At 46.8% G+C, this 23,943-nt stretch overlaps 3 protein-coding genes across 13 annotated transcripts in view; 2 read left to right on the top strand and 1 right to left on the bottom strand.

Moving 5' to 3' along the window:
- Nucleotides 1-2,213, top strand: part of DPH7 (diphthamide biosynthesis 7) — a 33,988-nt gene extending 31,775 nt beyond the window's left edge. For 2 of the 3 annotated variants that reach the window (XM_034793757.1, XM_034793756.1), the window contains exon 10: nucleotides 151-2,213. In XM_034793757.1, the coding sequence (XP_034649648.1) occupies nucleotides 151-617 (467 nt within the window). In that variant the 3' untranslated portion in view covers nucleotides 618-2,213. The remainder of the gene's footprint in view (nucleotides 1-150) is intronic. The other variant, XM_034793758.1, reaches the window with a different exon arrangement.
- An 8,634-nt stretch (nucleotides 2,214-10,847) lies between these two features.
- On the bottom strand, nucleotides 10,848-12,192 carry MRPL41 (mitochondrial ribosomal protein L41). Of its 7 annotated transcripts, none has more exons than XM_034793935.1 (2): nucleotides 12,168-12,192; nucleotides 10,848-11,428 (listed from the first exon to the last, which is right to left on the bottom strand). In XM_034793935.1, the coding sequence occupies exon 2, from the start codon at nucleotides 11,417-11,419 to the stop codon at nucleotides 11,012-11,014; it is 408 nt and encodes a 135-aa protein (XP_034649826.1). In that variant the 5' UTR covers nucleotides 11,420-11,428; nucleotides 12,168-12,192; the 3' UTR covers nucleotides 10,848-11,011. The 7 variants fall into 7 exon arrangements, with proteins under 7 accessions (XP_034649826.1, XP_034649825.1, XP_034649827.1 ...); XM_034793934.1 differs by lacking the exon at nucleotides 12,168-12,192 and adding an exon at nucleotides 12,057-12,081; XM_034793936.1 differs by lacking the exon at nucleotides 12,168-12,192 and adding an exon at nucleotides 11,963-12,072.
- The window catches only part of PNPLA7 (patatin like phospholipase domain containing 7), a gene marked incomplete in the record, with an annotated part of 370,650 nt that continues 358,881 nt past the window's right edge, over nucleotides 12,175-23,943 (top strand). For 2 of the 3 annotated variants that reach the window (XM_034793933.1, XM_034793931.1), the window contains 2 exon segments: nucleotides 12,175-12,313; nucleotides 16,402-16,436. In XM_034793933.1, the coding sequence (XP_034649824.1) occupies nucleotides 16,404-16,436 (33 nt within the window). 3 annotated transcript variants of the gene reach the window in all.

The following is a 23,943-nucleotide window of genomic DNA, read 5'->3' as shown; positions in this document are numbered from 1 at the left end:
CTTTTTGTCGTGTGAAGGAGAATGGTAACCAGTAACACTTGGGGTGGAATAGGGGAATTCTTCTTGACTAAATTGTCAGCACTGGAAAAGCTAGTAGACAAGCTACCTGAAACTGGGCTTTGCAGCTTGATTTCCACTTATTCTTTTTAGCAGAAAACACTGAGGAATGCACTGTTGTGTCATCCTACATCTTGCATAACTCCTTGGCTTATGGAGCTGATTGGTCAAGACTCTCCCCAAGGGATTGCGTGGCTGTAAAACAGGACCCACTTTCTGCACCCGACTCGTCTGAGGGACCAGTGGCAAGTTCGGATCAAGGAGGCAAGAAACTGGATCTGCAAATCCAGAACCTGAAGATAGTTTATGAATCTCCTACAGCTACCTTTGATGTATTGTTAGACGAGGAGGGTGAAGGCACTGTCTCCCAGGTCAGACCAGAGAGTGGCCCTGATCCTCAGGCTCAGTGTCTTGATGGAAGGGGATTGGACATCAGGCGTGATCAAACTGAATTAGCAAAGGCTCAGCGAGAGATCAGCATCCTAGCGACTTGTTCATTTTATGATAACATCCTACATGTTTGGAAATGGGAAACAAGTCAAACCAACCCTTCAGAGTAAAATATTAAATATTATTCCTAGTCTGAAAGCACAATTTCACTCGAACAACCTTGAAAAAGTCCCTCTCTTTCAAATGTCCCAGAGGGAAAGTATAGGAGACTTTTTGTATTGAGAACTGTATCTGCAGCCTATACCCAGTGTAACTACAACTGGGGTTTTTCCAGTTTTATTGCCTGGGAGCTCACGGCTCCTGAATTTCTGAAGACCTATACTGTTAAATTAAAGCAACTACATTCTTAGTGTTTTGTGTCTAACTCTGACTAAACCAAAATGAATAGTCTCCTGCCTTTGCTGAGGGACATAGTAAAACATGGGTGTTTCTACTTGGCTGTCCTTTACTGTTGTGATGCAGAGTGATAGTGGTGCATTTCAGGGGATGCTTCTTTAGGCATGAAATGTACCTCCCTTGACAACTAGTCTGTTTGTAAGTCTTGCCTCCAGTTCCAGAGATGTGGGTGGGTGCCACCTTTCCTTGTCCCTCTCTCCCAGCAGAATCCACCCCACCCCCCCTCAACCAAACCTTGCTGCAGTACTAAATTATATAAGTCCATTGTTACATAATAGCCACAAAATTTGGATTTAAATGTTCAAGGGAGTTTATATGGGTGTTTGAATACAAGCATAGGTCACTGGCTTGTTTTGTAAACTGCCATATGCTGTGAGGACATGCTGCACAGGGAACCTGTTTATAGTGACCTTAGATACAGAGAGATTCCTTTTAGAATGAAATCCCAGATTGTCTCAATGTACATGATAGAACAGATTGCAAGTGAAGTTGTGTACTGAAAAGTGTCTTAATCATGAGGATTCTGCTGTGGCTGCATATGTGTAATTTTATACCTAATTTACTGCATGAGTACAAGTTGATTTTCAGGTTATCACTTGTCAACAAGCACCACTTGGTTTTGCATGATCACGCAGTGAATCTCATTGTATATTAGTGCTTGCAGCAAAGAACCTTTTAAGAAAGCAAACTCTGCAACAAACCCATATCCCTCTTATCCAGAGAGTGAGACCTATAATATGAGACTAGGGTCAAATCAGGTTTAAAAAAAAGATGAGCAGCTTTTTCAGCTTAAATCTCAAAACCCTCAAACACTGTTGGTAGCACTTCCTGATGTTCTTTAAAAATATAAAATTATTAATAATGCAGTCCTAAATAGGATGTCTCCAGAATTCCTTGAGGTTGCCCCGTTGGATTCTTACTATGAAATACCAGTAAGGCACTACATTAATGGGGCACTACCCTGGTGTTCCTGATTATCATCAACCAAAAACCAGCTTAAAATATTTAAGTAACTTCTAGCTTGTATGGTTTTTCCTTGAGAATCTTAATCATTAGCCTAGAAGGGAAGAAACACCAGCAGCAACTATAGTTTTTGTAACAGTAAATACATACAGCTATTAAAACACCATACAGAAATAACTAAGATTCTTAAGGCGCGAAACCTTGTTTGAAGGTACCATGTGTATTTTGGAACACCTCTTATTTTGAGTGCTGTTTTATGGAGATGCATATCAGCATTGTAAACAAAAGTTTTTGTTAAAATTAAAAAACTATTTTTGGATGTTTCTAAAATAAAAAATTTAAGTGAGTTACATCTCTCTTCTTATTTATCAGTTGAAAAGTTCCAAGGAAACTCAAATATATTGGTCCTGTTCTGTGGTATCTGCTGCTGGATTTCAGAGACAGTTTAGATTATTGTTACAGGTACCCACCAAGCAACACACACACTGGTGCTTTTATTTTGCATGTGGGATAATGCTGCTGATAACGAAGATTGAATCATAGAATCATAGAATCATAGAATATCAGAGTTGGAAGGGACCTCAAGAGGTCATCTAGTCCAACCCCCTGCTCAAAGCAGGACCAATTCCCAGCTAAATCATCCCAGCCAGGGCTTTGTCAAGCCGGGCCTTAAAAACCTCCAAGGAAGGAGACTCCACCACCTCCCTAGGTAACGCATTCCAGTGTTTCACCACCCTCCTAGTGAAATAGTTTTTCCTGATATCCAACCTGGACCTCCCCCACTGCAACTTGAGACCATTGCTCCTTGTTCTGTCATCTGCCACCACTGAGACCAGCCGAGCTCCATCCTCTTTGGAACCCCCCTTCAGGTAGTTGAAGGCTGCTATCAAATCCCCCCTCATTCTTCTCTTCTGGAGACTAAACAATCCCAGTTCTCTCAGCCTCTCCTCATAAGTCATGTGCTCCAGACCCCTAATCATTTTTGTTGCCCTCCGCTGGACTCTTTCCAATTTTTCCACATCCTTCTTGTAGTGTGGGGCCCAAAACTGGACACAGTATTCCAGATGAGGCCTCACCAATGTCGAATAAAGGGGAACGATCACGTTCCTCGATCTGCTGGCAATGCCCCTACTTATACAGCCCAAAATGCCGTTAGCCTTCTTGGCAACAAGAGCACACTGTTGACTCATATCCAGCTTCTCGTCCACTGTGACCCCTAGGTCCTTTTCAGCAGAACTGCTACCTAGCCATTCGGTCCCTAGTCTGTAGCAGTGCATGGGATTCTTCCGTCCTAAGTGCAGGACTCTGCACTTGTCCTTGTTGAACCTCATCAGGTTTTTTTCTGCCCAATCCTCTAATTTGTCTAGGTCCCTCTGTATCCGATCCCTACCCTCTAGTGTATCTACCACGCCTCCTAGTTTAGTGTCATCTGCAAACTTGCTTAGAGTGCAGTCCACACCATCCTCCAGATCATTAATAAAGATATTAAACAAAACCGGCCCCAGGACCGACCCTTGGGGCACTCCACTTGAAACCGGCTGCCAACTAGACATGGAGCCATTGATCACTACCCGTTGAGCCCGACGATCTAGCCAGCTTTCTATCCACCTTACAGTCCATTCATCCAGCCCATACTTCTTTAACTTGGTGGCAAGAATACTGTGGGAGACCGTATCAAAAGCTTTGCTAAAGTCAAGAAATAACACATCCACTGCTTTCCCCTCATCCACAGAGCCAGTTATCTCATCATAGAAGGCAATTAGGTTAGTCAGGCATGACTTCCCCTTCGTGAATCCATGCTGACTGTTCCTGATCACTTTCCTCTCCTCTAAATGTTTCATAATTGATTCCTTGAGGACCTGCTCCATGATTTTTCCAGGGACTGAGGTGAGGCTGACTGGCCTGTAGTTCCCCGGATCCTCCTTCTTCCCTTTTTTAAAGATGGGCACTACATTAGCCTTTTTCCAGTCATCTGGGACCTCCCCCGATCGCCATGAGTTTTCAAAAATAATGGCTAATGGCTCTGCAATCTCACCCGCCAACTCTTTTAGCACCCTCGGATGCAGCGCATCCGGCCCCATGGACTTGTGCACGTCCAGTTTTTCTAAATAGTCCCGAACCACTTCTTTCTCCACAGAGGGTTGGTCACCTTCTCCCCATGCTGTACTGCCCAGTGCAGCAATCTGGGAGCTGACCTTGTGCGTGAAGACAGAGGCAAAAAAATCATTGAGTACATTAGCTTTTTCCACATCCTCTGTCACTAGGTTGCCTCCCTCATTCAGTAAGGGGCCCACACTTTCCTTGATTTTCTTCTTGTTGCTAACATACCTGAAGAAACCCTTCTTGTTACTCTTAACATCTCTTGCTAACTGCAACTCCAAGTGTGATTTGGCCTTCCTGATTTCACTCCTGCACGCCTGAGCAATATTTTTATACTCCTCCCTGGTCATTTGTCCAATCTTCCACTTCTTATAAGCCTCTTTTTTGCATTTAAGATCAGCAAGGATTTCACTGTTTAGCCAAGCTGGTCGCCTGCCATATTTACTATTCTTTCTACACATCGGGATGGTTTGTTCCTGCAACCTCAATAAGGATTCTTTAAAATACAGCCAGCTCTCCTGGACCCCTTTGCCCTTCATGTTATTCTCCCAGGGGATCCTGCCCATCTGTTCCCTGAGGGAGTCAAAGTCTGCTTTTCTGAAGTCCAGGGTCCGTATTCTGCTGCTCTCCTTTCTTCCTTGTGTCAGGATCCTGAACTCGACCATCTCATGGTCACTGCCTCCCAGGTTCCCATCCACTTTTGCTTCCCCTACTAGTTCTTCCCTGTTTGTGAGCAGCAGGTCAAGAAAAGCTTTGCCCCTAGTTGGTTCCTCCAGCACTTGCACCAGGAAATTGTCCCCTACACTTTCCAAAAATTTCCTGGATTGCCTGTGCACCGCTGTATTGCTCTCCCAGCAGATATCAGGGTGATTAAAGTCTCCCATGAGAACCAGGGCCTGTGATCTAGCAATTTCTGCTAGTTGCCAGAAGAAAGCCTCGTCCACCTCATCCCCCTGGTCTGGTGGTCTATAGCAGACTCCAACCACAACATCACCCTTGTTGCTCCCACTTCTCAACTTTATCCAGAGACTCTCAGGTTTTTCTGCAGTATCATACCGGAGCTCTGAGCAGTCATACTCCTCTCTTACATACAACGCAACTCCCCCACCTTTTCTGCCCTGCCTGTCCTTCCTGAACAGTTTATATCCATCCATGACAGTACTCCAGTCATGTGAGTTGTCCCACCAAGTCTCTGTTATTCCAATCACATCATAGTTCCCTGACTGTGCCAGGACTTCCAGTTCTCCCTGCTTGTTTCCCAGGCTTCTTGCATTTGTGTATAGGCACTTAAGATAACTCAATGATCGTCCCTCTTTCTCAGCATGAGACAGGAGTCCTCCCCTCTTGCGCTCTCCTGCTTGTGCTTCCTCCCAGGATCCCATTTCCCCACTTACCTCAGGGCTTTGGTCTCCTTCCCCCGGTGAACCTAGTTTAAAGCCCTCCTCACTAGGTTAGCCAGCCTGCTGGCGAAGATGCTCTTCCCTCTCTTCGTTAGGTGGAGCCCATCTCTGCCTAGCACTCCTTCTTGAAGAACAAGAAAGCGTCTGGGATTAGTCTACCAAATGTGAAATGATGCTGTCTGAGAGGTAGTGAGAAGAAATGAGGAATAGAATTGGAGGGATGAGAGATTTTTGGATGCAAATGTGCTATAGAAGGGAGAAGTATTTATTATGCAGACTAGCTTTGATTCTTGACCAGAAGATGATGACTTTTAGATGAGATTAACACAGTGTGTGAATTTTTAAAGCTATGGAGTAAGCTATATTCTTGTTATGTGAAATCCAGCTATACCAGTGCGAGTTTGTTCCGTACACTTGTGTTAGCAAGTCTACAGTTAGGTGGCCCAACTGCCAAGTTTCTGACTATTACCCTCATTTACAGTATTAACATTTTGTGTTTAGTGTAGCTACCAGAAAGACATTCCCTTGCTTGAAGAGTTCACTGCCTGACTGACAACGATCAAGACAGGACCCTGAGGAGAACAACATCTGGAAAGAAAGGGATGCAAAAGGTGACTTAGCATACATTGTTCAGTTTAACAGAAATTTGCTGTTGGGGAAACTTCCCCTTTCTCCATCCCTGCTAATAATGATATCCCTTTCTACTACCCAAAATAATCTGAGTCAACTACTGCACCATGCTCTCTAGTGGGTTGCTGAAAGTGCACTGATAGTGATCCTCCTCAGATGGTGGACATTCTGCTCAGCAGCTAGCTCACTCTGTCTGTAGCTTCCATGATGAGTTTAACAGTCTAACCCCTACTTTGATTGGCTCCTATATTCAGCCTTTCAGTTTTTTGCCCAATATGCCCTCCTCATCCTTAAGTTGCTGTATAGCCTGTGATGGCTTTGTCTTCCAAGAGCTGCAGCATTGTCTGAATTCCTACTGTCCTTAGTGCACTGAATAGTATCAGTTAAATCCAATGACACTATTCTTGTAGGGCTAGAAGGATTCTGTCCTTAATCTAATTTGAAAGGACTTTAATACTTTTTCATTGGCATGTCAGTGACTTAAGAGCTTGTAGCACATTTGGAGCTTGTGAAGCTTTGCTAGTGTTCACAGAATGTGCTCACATCTATGTAATTTGCTAGAATGGAAAGTGCTTTGTATTGTTCGGTCTTACAAAAACCACTTGATGAATCCATAACAGATGTCCAACCATTTCAAGCTTATAGCAGGATAGCTGTGAGCTGAAAAACCATTCTAGATAACATGTATTTCTCAGGACCCTTGTGCTTCAGAACTCCTGAGTGGAGCTGGGTGATTGGATTTTTTTGTTACTGGCTATTCTGAAAACATTATTTCAGGTTGAACCACAAACAAAGTGTTTCAAAACTTTTGCTGAATCAAAAATTCCAATATTGGGCATTTTGACATGTAAAGGAGTATTAGATTTATAAAATGGCTAGGGCAGGACTCCCCCCATTATAACCTTTAGCCTACTGGTTGCAGTGTTTCCCCAATACTGGGTCTGAACAATGGGACGTAGGAAGGGTCAAGATGGTGTCCCACAGGTGCTTCCTGTGACGAAGTGGGGGATTTTCTGGGTTTTTCCTTGTTTTCCAATGGTTTGCATGCAAAGAGGGTGGGACTCAGTTTCCCTGGGTGTTACTGGTTTAACGAAGGAGGGGAGAGGGACTTTGTTGTGACAGAGGACTGGAGAGGGAACTTGAGACCCCAGCCAATGGCCTGGAGGATGGATACCCCAGCGACTGGTGACCCGGAGACCCAGCAGCTGGTTCTGGCCAGTAGGAGGACAATGGGCTGTGAAGAGAGGACCCCATAACCTAACCAGTTGCTTCCGGCCAGAGGACAGGAGGCCGAGGCGACCCTGTTTCCTGGAGAGAAGACAATGGACAGAGGCGGGGCTTGGGGCTGGTGATCTTAGATGCCCAGCTGGGAAGCAGGGGGGCTCTGGCTTGGAGATGGGGAGCAGGCAGAGCCCACCTGGATGCAGGGAGAGACTGGAATGTGCTGTGCGGAGAGAGGCCAGGCTTGAGGGTCAGAGTTTCCTGTGCTGTGTTCAATGCTCAATAAACCCTCCTGTTTTACACTGGCTGAGAGTCACTGTGCTCTAGAGAACAGGGTTGCATCAACCCCTTCGGGGGTGGAGGCCTGGGGGGTCCAGAGCGAGTGGACTCCCTGAGGGGGCCCACGGCAGAGACAGACGTGCTAAGGCTCAGAGAGGTGCGGCTCCAGGAGACGGAGGGGCTTAACTCCCGAGAAGGGCTGTCTCACTGAAAGGGGCACCCCCCACGGACCGCACGGGGCCAAGAGTGGGCATGATCTGTGAGTCTGACACTCCCCACCTTTCCAATGGGCAGCAGCAGCATGAAGGAAAGCCTCTGAGAGACACATGTGAAACAGGAACAGCTACTGACTATTTGGCTCAAGTCACTTCCTCTGTGCTGCTGCCTAGATCCTGCTCTGGGCAGCAGGCAGTGGGGTGGGAAGAGGTATCTGGGTACTAGCCACACAGAAGGAATGGCAAGAGCCAGCAAGTGGACAGTCAGCAGCCTGGAAGCAATTGCAGTCCAGCTGTGAGGGGAGAGGAGCTGACCAGGGCTGCAGGGAGAGCAAGAGCAAAGGAGAGCCAAGCAGGAGGTTTGGGGGCCAGAGGGCTGCAAGACTCAGTAGGAGGGACAGCACTAGGGGACTGAGGAGAGGGGGAGTAGTAGTAATAATGGTGGGTTCCCCAAAAAGACACAATGCAGATGGTTGGTCACTTTAGTAAAAAGTTTGGGAACTACTGGATTCAGGGTACTCACCTGGGTTCTGTTCCTCTCTCTGCCTGTTGTGGAGAAGAAATTTGAATTTGGGTGTCCCACATTGCAGGAGGATGCCCTAGCCAGAGACTTGGTGGGATAACTCACATGACTGGAGTACTGTCATGGATGGATATAAATTGTTCAGGAAGGACAGGCAGGGCAGAAAAGGTGGGGGAGTTGCGTTGTATGTAAGAGAGGAGTATGACTGCTCAGAGCTCCGGTATGAAACTGCAGAAAAACCTGAGAGTCTCTGGATAAAGTTGAGAAGTGTGAGCAACAAGGGTGATGTCGTGGTGGGAGTCTGCTATAGACCACCAGACCAGGGGGATGAGGTGGACGAGACTTTCAACTACTAGAAGTAAAAAAAAAAAAAAAACTGATGAGGTTCAACAAGGACAAGTGCAGAGTCCTGCACTTAGGACGGAAGAATCCTATGCACTGCTAGACTAGGGACCGAATGGCTAGGTAGCAGTTCTGCAGAAAAGGACCTAGGGGTCACAGTGGACGAGAAGCTGGATATGAGTCAACAGTGTGCTCTTGTTGCCAAGAAGGCTAGCGGCATTTTGGGCTGTATAAGTAGGGGCATTGCCAGCAGATCGAGGAACGTGATCGTTCCCCTTTATTTGACATTGGTGAGGCCTCATCTGGAATACTTGTGTTCAGTTTTGGGCCCCATGCTGCAAGAAGGATGTGGAAAAAGAATCCAGCGGAGGGCAACAAAAATGATTAGGGGGCTGGAGCACATGACTTATGAGGAGAGGCTGAGGGAACTGGGATTGTTTAGTCTCCAGAAGAGAAGAATGAGGGGGGATTTGATAGCTGCTTTCAACTACCTGAAAGTGGGTTCCGAAGGGGATGGAACTCATCTGTTCTCAGTGGTGGCAGATGACAGAACAAGGAGTAATGGTCTCAAGTTGCAGTGGGGGAGGTCTAGGTTGCATATTAGGAAACACTATTTCACTAGGAGGGTAGTGAAGCACTGGAATGCGTTACCTAGGGAGGTGGTGGAATCTCCTTCCTTGGAGGTTTTTAAGGCCCGGCTTGACAAAGCCCTGGTTGGGATGATTTAGTTGGGAATTGGTCCTGCTTTGAGCAGGGGATTGGACTAGATGACCTCCTGAGGTCCCTTCCAACCCTGATATTCTATGATTCTATGACTATGGGATATTCTGGTATTGGGCTTTCTCAGTGTCTCCTCTTGAAACTGTTCTGCTTTTTATAAATAAAAAGTCACTGGTGCAGGGACTTAAAGTTTGATCTCCCAAAACCTAGGTGAGCATCTAACCCATCAGGCTATAGTCATTCTGTCTTTCCCTGGCTCAGTGACTATTCATTCTCATGCAACAACAAACAACTAATTTCAGCAGAGTAAGATCCCACTATTTTCATGACATTAAAATAGGTAGTTGATGGAAAAAACATCTCAGATCTAGAAAAACCAGATGCCCTCTGAAAAAGACTGGACTAGAACTTGCTGCAGTGGGCACTAGTTAACTGCTCCTGCCTACTCCCCCACCTTCCTCAAGCTCCTTTGCTTTTTAAAAAAAATAGAAACAAAAGCTTAGGCACCCAGTTTTCATAAGTGAGATGCTGGCAAAGAGTACATTAAAGTTGCCTTCTTCTCCACACAAGAGGACATAGGAACTACATCCTTGTGCTTAATCGATATTTTACATTTGCTTGTACAAACAAACCACAACTAGACATTGGGAGTGAAAGGTTCCCCAGCCATAAAACTGGACAAAGGATTAATTTTTTATAGCAAACTTGCTGTGGGACCTTGAGCAGAGCTAGGAATTCCTGCTTTCCAACACATGGTCCATTAAACAATGAAACATCTTGATTTATTACTCCTGCTCATGTCATTGTATATACCCTATTTACACATGGAGATGCCTTTTGCATCGCCAATAAAATGAGAAAAACAAAGGTACTTTAATATTAAATCAATTTTTAAAATTCTTAGGATAGAAGTACTGCTAGCTCAGATAAGTTGGGAAGATGCATAGCTGCTAGTAGTGCCTGTTGTGGTTGAGAGAGATAATAACAAAGTTAATTTGATTCCTTACACAAGAGGCTTTAAAAAGTGCAATGTCTGACATTCAATTGCCTGACTCAGGAGCAAGCCTCAGTTGTACATAAATACTAGGGATACTGCTTGCATCCAAAAGAAAGTTGCCTTAAAACTGGGAATAGCCTCAGACTGGTTACAAGTTTAGGTTTAACAGGACAGTCCCAACCTTTGAGACCGCTTATAGCTTAGGCCAAGGATTCCTAGCGTTCTTTTTTTGAAGTTTCCCCTTGCTCTTGTGCAATACTCCATTTTATATAGGATTGATCTTTGGTGACCTAAGAGCAGGAAGATGGGAACTGCCCCAGGTACTTAGTGGTTGGCTTAATACCCTGAAGGATGAGTGCTTGTATCCCTATCTCATCTAACAATGGAAGCAGATGGCTGACTGCTTTTGACCACAGGCCACAACATGAAAAGCCACAGGTGAGGCCCAGGCAGTAGCTGGTTATATTCAATGCTCTGTTCTCACCCATTTGTAAGTTACAAATCTGGTTACCTTTTTAAAAAGTTTGAGATATCTAAAAGTTACACAAGTCAAGTCAGTAGGATTTTCCTTTAATAGGTACTGAAAAAGGGCAGGATGTTTTCCCCTCTATAGCTGAAATCTCCATATTCAACATTATATCAGATTTAAAAACAATATTTTTGTAAGTTTACTGTGTTGCTGCAGAAACTTTCCAGGGAAGGCTATAATCTTTACTTCTTAACGTACATAGTTCTTGGGAAACAACTGGAAGAGCTTGCCTTCTTGAGTAGGTTCATATCCATATTTCTCAAGGTTATGGGGGTCAAAAGTCCCATCTTTAATATCCTTCTCAATCTGTGGGGCAACAACATCCATGAAAAGCTGTTTGGCCGTCAGTGGTGGTTCTGTCCCTTTAGGAGTCTTATAGGAAACGTAGGGCTTGAGCTTAAACCCTGTCAAATCTGGAACCACAAATTCAGGGACCATTTCCTTAATTTTGATAAATTTCCCACCTAAGGTGACATAACCCAATTTCTTGGCTCCTCTGCCTTTGTTATGGCTTCTGGGTCCACGTTTGCTGGTAAATTCAGCCATTCTGTCTGCACCTCGGACCAGGCCTCGAGCGAGGTTGGTAAGCAATCCCATGCTGAATATCTGCAAGAGGGGAAAAAAAAGTCACGTAAGAAAAGAGTATGAACAATTGTTCTTCGCATGGCAGTTTAGGTAGGACTCTGACCTACGCTCCACTGAGTTACAGAAGAGCCCGTGAGCTCCCCATCTAGCTGTTATTCACAGCACAGCTTCATGTTCACAGCACCTTCTGAGAACGGGAGCTCCCACTGCAAACAGCACTCTCAGCTCCAGGCGGCAGCCCAGACCCCGAGCACGGCCCGGGGGCACTTTCCTCCCGGGCAGCTGCAGGCTCTACGGGAGCCCTCGGGCTGTTTCTCTCACAGCAGTGGTGCCGCAGGAGCCGGCTCCAGGCGCAGGTGGGGACCAGCCCGCCCTGCCCGGCCGGCACATCCAGCCTAGGGGCGCCCGAACCGCGGGTGGGCGGGCGGGGCCCTGCGGGTCGCTGAACAGCCCGCCGGGACGAGGGGGTGGCCTGACCCGTCTCTCGGTCGCAGCCCCCGCGTCCCCTGGGACGGGACCCGACCCTAACGGGGCCCTTGGACGAGAGACCCTCACGTGTCCCGGCGCCGCGCTCTGTCCGCAGCACCCTGCCGCTCACTCGCCAACATACAGCAGCGGCCCCTCGCTCGCGGCGCAACTACCAACCAACCCGCGGCCGCTGTAACTGCACGTGGCAATGCTCTGGCCAATCAGCGCGGAGAGTCTGGCAGGCGCTAGGACTGAGGGAGGAAAGAAACGTCATTGCGTAGCGCGTGCGTACCCGGCGTGTTTTCCTGGAGGGAGGCGAGGAAAGCACGGTCCCGTTTTTCGTATGACCTCTGCGCTGACTTTTAACCTCTGACGTCATTTGCACGTTTCTCGCCTCGTGTCAAGAAGAGACACTTTCGAGCCGCCTGGAGCCACTCGGTGAGTCACCGCTTCCCCGGGGGCTCCAGGCACCGGCCTTCTCCCCAGACCTGCTCCCCTGCGAGCAGCGTCTGGCTGGGGGCCTGCCCGCGGCGCTGGACAGCGAGCACCCCCTCTTCGGCTCAGCTCTGAGTATCTCCGTCTGAGCGGTGCTGAGGCCTTGCCTCCCATTCGACTCGCCTCTGCTGAGATTCCCCCTACACCCGAAGTCACTGTGGAGCCTGGATACTGCGGCCGTGGGGGGGTGCCTCAGTGCAGCGTGTCTGAAATTGTTTGGACCCCTTCCCAGTACGTGGCTGCCCTGGGGTTTCACTAGAGTTTTGTGCCAGTTCTGGCCATGGCAGGAGAAGTGAATGACAGTGACACTGATACGTGATGGAGCCTCCTGTTTACTCTCTTTGCTTCTGAAAAGGGTCAGATCTCATGCTGTGTGTCTCATCTTGGATGCAGGATTATTATAGTGAACTCTGGATATCATAGGAGTAGCACTACACTAACCTGCTTAAATGTTTAGTTGGGGTAGAGTGAGAATTATTATTGCTGTTTGCAGTGTGGTTTTCGCTGGTCCTAGGACATTAGAGAGACAAGGTGGGTGGGGTAATATATTTTATTGGACCAACTTCTGTTGGTGAGGGAGACAAACTTTTGAGCTTGTACAGAGCTCTTCGTCAGCTCTGGGAAAGGTACTCCGTGTGTTTGAGTACCTTTCTCAGATCCGAAGACGATCTCTGTGTAAGCTTAAAAGCTTATCTCACTCACCAACAGAAGTGGGTCCAATAAAAGATATTACCACATCCACTTTGTATCTCTAATTATTATTGTTATTTATTTATATTGCAGTAGCTATTCAAGACCACAGTCAGGATTGAGCATTGTGCTCAGTGCTGTACACACATAAAGGAGATAGAGTCTTCTTCGAGAGTTCTCAGTCTAAAGTACAGAGATTTACCTGCTTGCTTAATTTAACTTGATTTACCTGTTTACACATAGTGAATATTCCCATTGATTGTGCCTCAGTAGCCCTTCAGTGTGACTACTCATAATGCAAAAATTTAAGTCTTTGGAAGATCAGGGCCTAAATAGATAAGAAAAAAACATAAACAAAATGTCAAACTATATTGTGAATCAATTTCCCTCCTCCCCAGCCTTGCAAAATTGTCATGAAAGTGTACCAGCCCAGGCACAAAATCTATTTACCTACACTTTATGATGTTAATAATGAAAGGAAAAGGATTTTTTTAAAAATAAAACTGACTAGCCTTTTAAGTGAATAAACAATAAAACAAAGATGCTGCATCACAAAATGTCCTTCATTTTGACAGCTATAGTTTACTGCAGTGGTTTTCAACCTTTTTTCATTTGTGGACCCCTAACAAATTTTACATGATGGTGCGGACCCCTTTGGAAATCTTAGACCTGGTCTCTGGACCCCAGAAGTCTGCAAACCACAGGTTGACAATCACTGGTTTAGTGCACTACTTAGGATGCTTCATAGTGTACTACTAAACGTAACATTGTGTATTCTGTCAAAAATCAAATAAAATCATAATCATATACAATATCCCAAAGGTGGCAAGAATGCACTACATTTTTGTACAGGATGAAAAGTGTGTAGATTAATGGAATTCACATTTAAATTAATACAAAATCCTATACATCCATTATACTAATAGGGGATGGTTCCTCATATTTAAATAATAAGACATGCATGATAGGGTGAATACTGTGGGTTTTTTTTCCTTTTTTTTTTTTTTCCAGATTTTTAAAATTGAGTTTCATTAGATCTCTGTGTATTTAATATTTTTATCTATTTCAATTTGTACATTGGCAGAAAATGTTTTTTTCATAATTTGAGCAGAAAAACTAAGATTAATAAGACTCAGAATACAATATTATATGTTATACTTTTAAATATTTTACTTTTTCATTGTGGAATATGGAATTATTTGCTAGAGATACTGAAATACTTTAAAAATGTCCCTCAAGATATTTAATTAAACCTTTTTCTGTAAATATTGACTAAAAGGCACAGAGTCAGCTTGAAATCTAGTCTATTTAAAAGAGATATAAGAAATTTAGTTTAAGGCACTTATTGCTGCCTTTGAGTCCCCATCCTAATTTCTGTGGTTTTATTTTTGTTTTGTTTGGTTTTTAATAAATTTGTCTTCCCTGGTGCTGTGTGAAAGACTGACAATATAGGAAATTGACTAACTGTGTGGCTCTTTGGATTAGTCACTGTTACCTTCAACTCAGTCTTTCGGGAAGAGAATTTGTTGGGGTACAAAATAGAGCTGCTGTTTTTTAAGGCTTTGGGAAGAATGTTAGGCTATGTCTATACTAGGCTATGTCTACAATTTTGTCATTTGTGGGTGTGAAAAAAACACACCTCTGACTGACATAAGTTTCACTGACAAAAGTGCTGGTCTGGACAGCGCTATGTCGGCAGGAGACGGTCTCCTGCCGACATAGCTACCCCCGCTCATTGGGGATGGTTTAATTATGCTGACGGGAGAGCTCTCTCCTGCCAGCATAGAGTGGCTACACCGGAGACCTTACAGTGATGCAGCTGCAGCAGTACAGCTGTGCTGCTGTAAGGTCTGCAGTGTAGACACAGTCTTAGTTTCATTTAATTACTAATTGGGTAATTATGAACTGTGCTAAAAAAGCAATCATCTTGCAATGGGATAAGCCAGGCTAATGTTCATTGCAGAAGCAGTATTTTTGGCACATATGTAGTACTTTGAGTTTTTTTGGGAAAAATCCTATAAACTGTTTGCGTAAAGGCATTTTGTAGGTCGGATATGCTGACACTGTGTATTAAAACTTCCTAGGTAGACCTGGCTACTGATCGGCAGTTCAGGTCTATGCTTTGAATTGTGTTAAATATTATGTCAGGTCTTGGTTTTCTAATGGTTCTACAAGTGGTAACGATATGGCTATGAAAGTATAAGGGAAAAGAAGCCTGTAACAGCTGATGGTCTTTGCCTGAACACTGCATCATGTTAACAGTGGGGACCTTGCTGGAAAATGATATTTGTTTTGCTGATTCAATGGTACAATTAGCTTGTTATGCCCACCTGGATATAAGGAAAGTGGATATAGCCCTCAAGGATTGAGAGAGCACACACTGCACTGTAGGGTTTGGAGCAAAAAACGAAACCTAAGCATAGCCTTATGCTCTGGTGAGGTAAGCATAGTGGTAGTTAAGCTTGAAGAGAAGGCTTGGGCTGGGTTTTCAGTTGGAAGTAGTGAGTAAATACATTAAAACCTTAGGAGGGATGACTTTTAATTTTGTTGCCTTGTATATATTACAGAGCCTTGACTTCTCTCTAGGGAAAAAGGTGTATTTTTTAATCTGTATTAAACTAACCAATATTAAAATCTTAAGGTTGACAAGGCAGTTGCAGTTTTAACCTGAGTTAGTTATTTGAGATGAACGCTCTCGGGTTTACCTTGAGCAGCTAACGCAGATTAAAATTACAACTACTTTATCCATAACTAGGATTTTAACATGAGTTAGCATAACACCAGTAAAACATATCTTTTTTTCCTCAGTGAAGATACAGGCCAAATGTTTAAAAACAAATCTCGTTGCTAATAGCAATTCAGTTGCACTGGTATTAGAAACAGTGGGAGCCCTAACATGGAAGGCTCTCTGGCTCCAGCAGACATTTTCAATATTATGGTTGAGACTTTCTTTGAGCAGGTTTAATTAATTTGGTGGGATGGGGGTGCCGACTTGTTTTCTGTTTGTGCTGTATATGAGACCCTTGATTGAAACCCATAAACACAGCTTGGTTACCATGTAGAGAGCTTCATTAATTATCATTGTTGTACTAGAATATCAGAACAGCAAATCATCACCCTGTTTGCTTTATTTCTTCCTGTATTTTCTCTCAGGAAGAAAAAGGAAGATGGGGGAAAAAAAATGCAATATTTCTATTAACTTGCCTTCTAATGATAAATAACGAAGCTTGGAGGATTAGTTCTCAACCACTTTGCATTATGGTTGTTAACGCTAACTATGGGAATGATGAATGTCACTTATTAACGAGGTTTTCTTCTCTCATTTATTCCCCCCCCAAAAGACATGGGTGATGAGGACAGCAACTCCAGCCTCGAGGTACAGTATGCTGGGTTTTTATATTTATACTCTGACTTATTCAAGTACTTATGGTGTTTCCAGAATCTGGAACTTAACTTGCCCAGTTTAGTAACATCTGGCTAATTTGTTAAAGAATACAAAAATATTGGCTTTAAATAAGAGCTGTTCCACATGTGAGATGTTGAGTTTTTTGTTTTCTCCCTCCAAAATCTTAAAAAGATTGGCCCTGGCTTGCTGTCATTTTTCTAACCCTCTTCGTCCAGTTGCCTTTCTTACCTCCTCCAGCCTTCATTTTAGTCGAAGATATTACCAGAGTAACACAACGTAAGCTGCATATAATATGCTCCCACACTTCTTTGGTTGCCCTGTAGCTTTTAGGTCCCAATCCTGGGTATACTTATGGATGCGCTTAACTTTGCTCAGGTGAGTTGTCCCATTCATTTCAATAATACAGCCACAGACTGAAGAGCTGGAAAGAGGTATAGTCCCGTGGCAGCTGTCTTTTACTATAGCTATACCTTGGTATACTAAAGTATATGATTTAATAGAGCCTTAAGGCAAGGCTCTGTGTTGGGAATTACTTATTCCTAGGGAAGAAAGATAACACACATTAAATGCCCAAACATATGCCATGCAAGCTTTATTCAAATCACAGTTTCAGCGATCAAAGCATAACCACATGGAAACAAATGTACTTGACAAGCCAGGAGGATATCTGGTAATTTGAGTGGTAATAACAGCAAGACAAGGCTCTCTTTACTGGCAATAGCCCAGATTGGACATGCATCACTGTTGGAGAGCGCAAGGTAAAATTTGTAAAATTAGTTGTCAAGATAGAATTGTTGATCTGCAGTCCCCGATGGGCCCATAGTCTTTTACAGCTTGAACCCCGAATAACATTCAGGGCACATTACCATATGAATTGTTATGATTTAGTAATTATTGGCAACAGAAGCTTGTGTATATTTGCCAGACATCTAAAGGGTATTGTCCTGGGAAGTAAATCATCTGGACTAATTCCCACAGAAAAGAGACTAGTGGGAAAGAATAAGCAGGGATTTGTCTACTCACAAAACAGAGCTCCCTCTTTCCCAGTCACTACAGTATCATTGGAAAGAGATCGCACTGGGTACAAAAGAGCACAAGTTGTGGTGGGAGAAGAATTTGGGACTGGAACTACTCTTTGAATGAACAGGAAGGAAGGAGACTAGAAATAGCAGTGTAAAGATTAAGCTAACAGTTGTAAGAATTTTTTACCTGTTTCTTTTCTCTTATAATCAATGGTGGATTAATAGATGGGCCCTGTGCCCAGGGGCCCCGGCCAATTTGGGGGCCGCTGCAGGTGTGCGAGAACCTCTGTAGAAGTGGGGGGGCCACCAGCACCAGAACTGTGGCCTCACCCTCTGCTCCTCCTCTTTCCCCGAGGCTCCGCTTTCAGCCAGGCTGGAAGCCAGAGGTGAGCCATGGTAAGAGCTGCTGTGGGGAGCCCTGGACCCTCCACCTGTCCTGGGCAGTTGGCCGGGTGACCAGAGAGCAGCCCTCAGTCTGTGTCCCTGCCTCCTGGGGTGCGCCGTCCATGGTAGGCGGAGAGTCTGGGGCTCCACCTGGTGGCCAAGGTTCCCTGGACAGCTCTTTCCATGGCCCGGCTACAGTTTCCGGCCTGGGCAGGGGCCTAGAGGGGAAGAGGAGGAGCAGGGGGTGGGGCCCCATGGTGAGGGGCATGTGGGGGTCCAAATGTTCTTTGTGCCCAGGCCCCCAATAAATCTTAATCCACCTCTGCTATAATATAATTATGTATAATTTAAAGCAAAGCTTGAAAAAGCTATCAGACACCTACTAGTCAGGTGATATGAAATATTGAAAGGGGTGGGCAGGTGGAGGAGAACTCAGGACTACAGTAGCCCCCAACTGCTGGACTTCCTGTTAATATGCTGGCCTGGATCTTGTTGGAGGACTCATCTTTCATATGGCCTTTGGCTAGTGAGTCTCATATGGTTAAACCCATCCTATCCCACCTTGGTTATGAAGGAAAGAAGAAACTTTCTCTCTGCCCCTTCCATTCTTGACTGTTGGGTTGAGGGTGGCTCTACTATTCTTATCCTTCACCCAAGTTCCTGACTTACTGTTCCTCCAGTAAGTGTGTCTGTACTGGTCTGCCCGTAACCCAGTACCTGCATATTGTTCCCTGTCCCATCCATAGTTTGGTGCTCATTTTTAATAACAGCTGTTGAAATGACCAGTGTTATACTACTTACTTCTTCGAGTGATTGTTCACGTCCATTACACATTAGGTGCGCACGCGCCGCGTGCACGGACGTCGGAAACTTTTTCCCTCAGCGGCTCCCATTGAGCCGGCAGGGTCCCCCCTCCCGCCAGAGCTGTGCCCCGCTCTAGAGTATATATATCCCTGCGGGCCCGACCCTCCCTCAGTTCCTTCTTACCGTCCGTGGCGGCGTTGGAACAACTCTGTCTTTCGCCTGAGAGTGTCCCTTAGCATAGTAGTTAGTGTTATCTTTACAGTTATCAGTTCTTTAGTAGCTAGTGTTAAGCTTAGCAGTTATCAGTTCTTTAGAAATACTCAAACTTCTTTGTGTTAGGTGTTTGGTCAACCCCGGCACTGGCCCTGGGTGGCGGGGCATGCCGCACGCCCAAGGCTTCAAGGCTTGTGCCACGTGCCGCAAGCCTATGCCATTAAGCGATCCACACGACTCATGTCTCCGTTGCCTGGGGGAAGCACACCAAAAGGGCGCTGCAAGATCTGTAAAGCTTTCAAGCCCAGGACTAAGAAAGAGAGAGACTTTCGCCTTAAGCAGCTGCTCATGGAGACAGCGTTACAGCCCTCTACTTTGACGGCACCGTCAACCTTGGTGCGGAGTGCCCCGGCATCGGTCCATGATCCGGCGCCGGCCGGGCACCCTAAGCCCACGGCACCGAATCAGCAGGAACACCTCCGGCATCGGTCGTCTTTGCCGGCAAAATCGAAGGGCCAACCCAAGGCCTGAGGACGCTCCCCGCAAAAGAGGGTAGCGCCCGCGAAGACCTCAAGTGTGCCTAAGGCCGTTGTGGCCCCAGCACAGATCCCAGTGACAGTGGCTCCGGCGCCAAAAGGCCCGTTCAGCCCCGGGATAGGCGCGTCGAGTGAGGAGGAAGGGCTGGAGGAGCTTTTGGTACAGCCCTCCACCCCGGACACATTTGAGGCAGCAAAGGACCTCATTGCATTGTTCGCTGAGGGCCCACTCCAAACTAAAGACAATCTGCCGAGACTGCCATCCAGAGGCAAGCCGGCAATGGTGGGTCCATCACGGTCACCATCTCGGCACTGTTCACGGCGCCGGTCCTGGTCGAGCTCCGCCTCGGTGGACTCCCGGCTTCCCTCCGCGCAGAGAGCCGCACAGCCGTCGGGCCCCAATAAGCGCCCGGCACCGACCCAGCAGCCCTACTCGAGTAGGCACCGGGATGTGTCAGTTACGCGATCCCCGAGACCGACCACCTGTAGTCGTTCCCGGGTTCCGTGGTCACCGGTACTGATCCAGGTCCAGGTCGGCAAGACACTATTCCCGGTCCTGGTCACGGAGGCACTACTCTCCAACCCCAGACCGGCACCGTCCCATGGCACCGCCGTGGCCTTCCAGATCACTGTCCATGGTTTCGAGGCAGACTCGGGCCAGTCCAGCAGATGTGCCCACAGGGCACAGGCCAGTAGGGAACACGAAGTCGCTTGGCACCCACAATGGGGCCAGCCAGGACAATGGCCATTCTGGACCCCTTGGGCCTACCACCAGCAAGGCCCCCCCTCAGGACACCGGTCCCGCTCTCTGCAGTGGCGCCCGCCCTCTCGCAAGGAGGCCACGGTCTCCAGACCACTGGAGCGAGAAAGGGCGGACTCGGCACCGAGCCCGGTACCGTCTCAGACCCACGTCATAGAACGGGGCCCAGAGGAGCGCCCAGTTGGTGAGGAGTTGCAGGAAGAGGAAGACGCGCAAAAGGCCCTGACCTCTTCCTCCTCACCAGACGAAGCCGTGGCGGGCACAACAGCGTCCAGCCCTCCCCCAATTGACCATCGGCCACACCAGGAACTGCTCCGCTGAGTAGCCCTCAATCTGGGGTTGCAGGTGGAGGAGATGGTAGAGCAGGAGGACCCCATGGTCGACATCCTAAGCCCGGAGGGTCCCTCCAGGATCGCGCTTCCGCTCATAAAAACGGTCCAGTCCAACTACAAAACAGTATGGCAAACACCAGCCTCCAGTGCACCAACTGCGAAAGGCGTGGAGAAGAAATACTTCACCCCATCTAAAGGGTTTGACTTCCTCTTCTCTCACCCAACACCCTGTTTGCTGGTCGGCTCTGCGGTCAACGAATGAGAGCGACATGGCCAGCAAGCCCCGGCCCCCAAAGCCAAGGAGGCAAAACGCTTGGACTTATTTGAGAGAAAGGTCTACTCATCCGGGGGCCTCCAGTTGAGGATCGCTAACCAACAAGCAATTCTAAACAGACACAACTTCAATTCTTGGGCATCAGTCTCCAAGTTTAAGGAATCCCTGCCTCAGGGCTCACAACCCGAGTTTACGGCTATAGTGGACGAAGGGAAGGCAGTAGCCGAAACCTCCCTACAGGCCTCCCTTGACTCCGCGGACGCAGATGCTAGGACAGTCACGTCAGGAGTAGTATTGAGACGCTCGGCATGGCTACAGGCTTCCGGCCTTCCCCCAGAGGTGCAAAACACCCTCCAAGACGTTCCGTTCGAGGGGTCAGGCTTGTTTTCGGACCAGACGGATGCCAGACTACATAGCCTCAAAGACTCTCGAGCAACCCTCAAGTCGTTGGGAATGCACACCCCAGTGACACAGAGGAAACCCTTTAAGCCCCAACCACCGCAGAGGCAGTACCACCCTCATCCTCGACAGCAACCGTTCCGCAGAAGGGGCAGGGATAACAGGCGTAGACATAACAACATGCCTAACCAGGACCAAAATCATGGCCAGGGCAAGCCACAGCCGGGAAATAAGCCAGGGTTTTGAAGCTGCGATCGAGGACAGCGTACCAAACTCTATTCCGGATCCCCCTCTATGTTTCAGGGACCGCCTGTCCCGTTTTTACCGTGCTTGGTCACATATAACATCGGACCGCTGGGTCCTGCGCACGGTTGACTACACCCTTCAGTTCTCCTTGCCCCCTCCCTCTCACCCACCATCCCCGTCCCTCTTCAGGGACCCCTTGTGACGTTATTGACATAAACTGGGACCGTATAGATCATTATTGCAACCAAGGTCCTGTAGTGGCACCCAAATCTTGTATAAAGGGAGTCAAATGGGGTGTCTAGAACAAGGTTATGGTTCACTGGTTATGATTATGCTGTCTATATGTGTGTATCAGTTTTGTAGTTGAAGTTATGAATATTGGCTCTATACTGTCTGTATGGCAAACTTATGCTATGCTTCTGGGTGACATCCCAGACAAGCTGAGATTAGCTCTGCCTAGCCTGCTTGATGGCCCATTAAGGACCATCAGCTATACAATGGACTCATTGAGAGAAGGCAGGTACGCCTTGTAACTCAGCAAAGTATGCAGGGACTGGCCCATGTGACTCCAGACTCCATTTTGCTGTAATTTTCCACAGTAAGAACAAAGAGGTGTTCTTACACCTGGAAAAGACTATATAAGGCTGATGCCTCATCTCCATGTTGTCTTTAATTCTGCTTCTTACTTCTGAAGGAACTTTGCTACAAACTGAATCTCTGAACAAAGGACTGAGGACCCATCCCAGCGGGGGATGTATTCCAGAGACTTGATTTGAACCTGCAGTTTATTCCATCGCTGCTGCAAGCCTGAACCAAGAACTTTGCCATTACTGTATATTGATTCCATTTAACCAATTCTAACTCTCATCTCTATCTTTTTCCTTTTATGAATAAACCTTTAGATTTTAGATTCTAAAGGATTGGCAGCAGCGTGATTTGTGGGCAAGATCTGACTTGTATATTGACCTGGGTCTGGGGCTTGGTCCTTTGGGATCAGGAGAACCTTTTTCTTTTACTGGGGTATTGGTTTTCATAACCGTTTGTCCCCATAACGTGTGGCACTGGTGGTAATACTGGGAAACTGGAGTGTCTAAGGAGATTGCTTGTGAGACTTGCGGTTAGCCAGTGGGATGAGACCGAAGTCCTCCTAGTCTGGCTGGTTTGGTTTGCCTTAGAGGTGGAAAAACCCCAGCCTTGGGCTGTAACTGCCCTGTTTTAGCAATTTGTCCTGAGTTGGCACTCTCAGTTGGGTTCCGCCAGAACCGCATTGTCACACCCCTCTCAAGAGCAACTCCTCATGCAGGAGGTGCGGACCCTCCTCACAGTAGGAGCAGTGGTAGAGGTTCCTCCGGACCTAAAGGGGAAAGGATTCTACCCCAAATATTTCCTGATTCCCAAAGCAAAAGGGGGCCTCCGTCCCATTTTGGACCTACACGAACTAAACAAATTTTTGGTCAAGGCACGTTTCCGTATGATCTCCCTTGGCGCTATTATCCCATCCCTGGATCTGGGGGATTGGTACGCTGCCCTCGATATGAAAGATGCATATTTTCACATCGCCATCCGCCCCGCCCACTGGCGGTTCCTGCACTTCACCATCAACCAGCACCATTTTCAATTTACGGTCTTGCCCTTCAGCCTGGCAGCGGCCCTGCGAGTGTTCACAAAATGCATGTCCGTGGTGGCAGCTTTTCTTGGACGACTGGCTCCTCGCGGGCAGGTCGGAGGCCGAGGTCCGCTCCCACGTGACGCTGGCACTACAGGTGTTCCGCAAGCTCGGTCTACTGGTCAATGTGCCCAAGTCCTCATTGATCCCCACGCGGAGACTGGACTGCGGGTCTTGAGGAGGACCTTGTGGATGAGCGGGAATGGAGGGAAGGCGTACCTCAGGCTCCCGCCCCACGTAATCACTAAGGCATCTGCCAACGAGCCCGGGCTGAGGTTCTGGAATGAACAAAACTGAGGGCATTGGCTGTTGCCCTTGGTGGCGAAGAGATCCACCTGGGGAAACCCCCACCTCTGGAAGATTGAATGCAGGACGTCCTGTCTCAACGTCCATTCGTGCATGTGGTAGGATCAGCTGAGGTGGTCTGCTAACCTGTTTTGGACCCTGGGAGATATGTTCAGAATTATTTATGTAACCTTAAATTGTGATTTCCATAGTCTGAGGTTTTTCTGTGCCTGTGTATAATGGTACACCTTTTCTTGAATTGGTTGCTTTACATGATAATATTTCCCCTGTCCTGTTTATGTAACACTTTAAAATCAGCAAAAGGGTTATATAAATAAAATTTATTATGAAACAAAAGGCAAAAACCTATTATGTACATAGTTTAGTCCTATTCAGTGTCTACTTGGCACTTCCTGGCTTGTCTCTTGTATTCATTAAATGGAGCATCTCTTGTCACTGTCCAGCAATAGTTTGCAAGCATTGATGGGCTCCATTTGCCCTGATAGCGTTTCTCCATTGTTGCAATGTCCTGGTGAAATCGCTCGCCGTGCTCGTC

This window comes from Trachemys scripta, chromosome 17 (genome assembly GCF_013100865.1).
Source record: "Trachemys scripta elegans isolate TJP31775 chromosome 17, CAS_Tse_1.0, whole genome shotgun sequence".
Lineage (NCBI taxonomy): Eukaryota > Metazoa > Chordata > Testudines > Emydidae > Trachemys > Trachemys scripta.
This window is presented reverse-complemented; position numbering and strand designations above follow the sequence as displayed.

Excerpts from the sequence above, each read along its gene's own strand:
- MRPL41 (XM_034793935.1), bottom strand. The coding sequence starts at position 11,419 with ATGGGATTGCTTACCAACCTCGCTCGAGGCCTGGTCCGAGGTGCAGAC.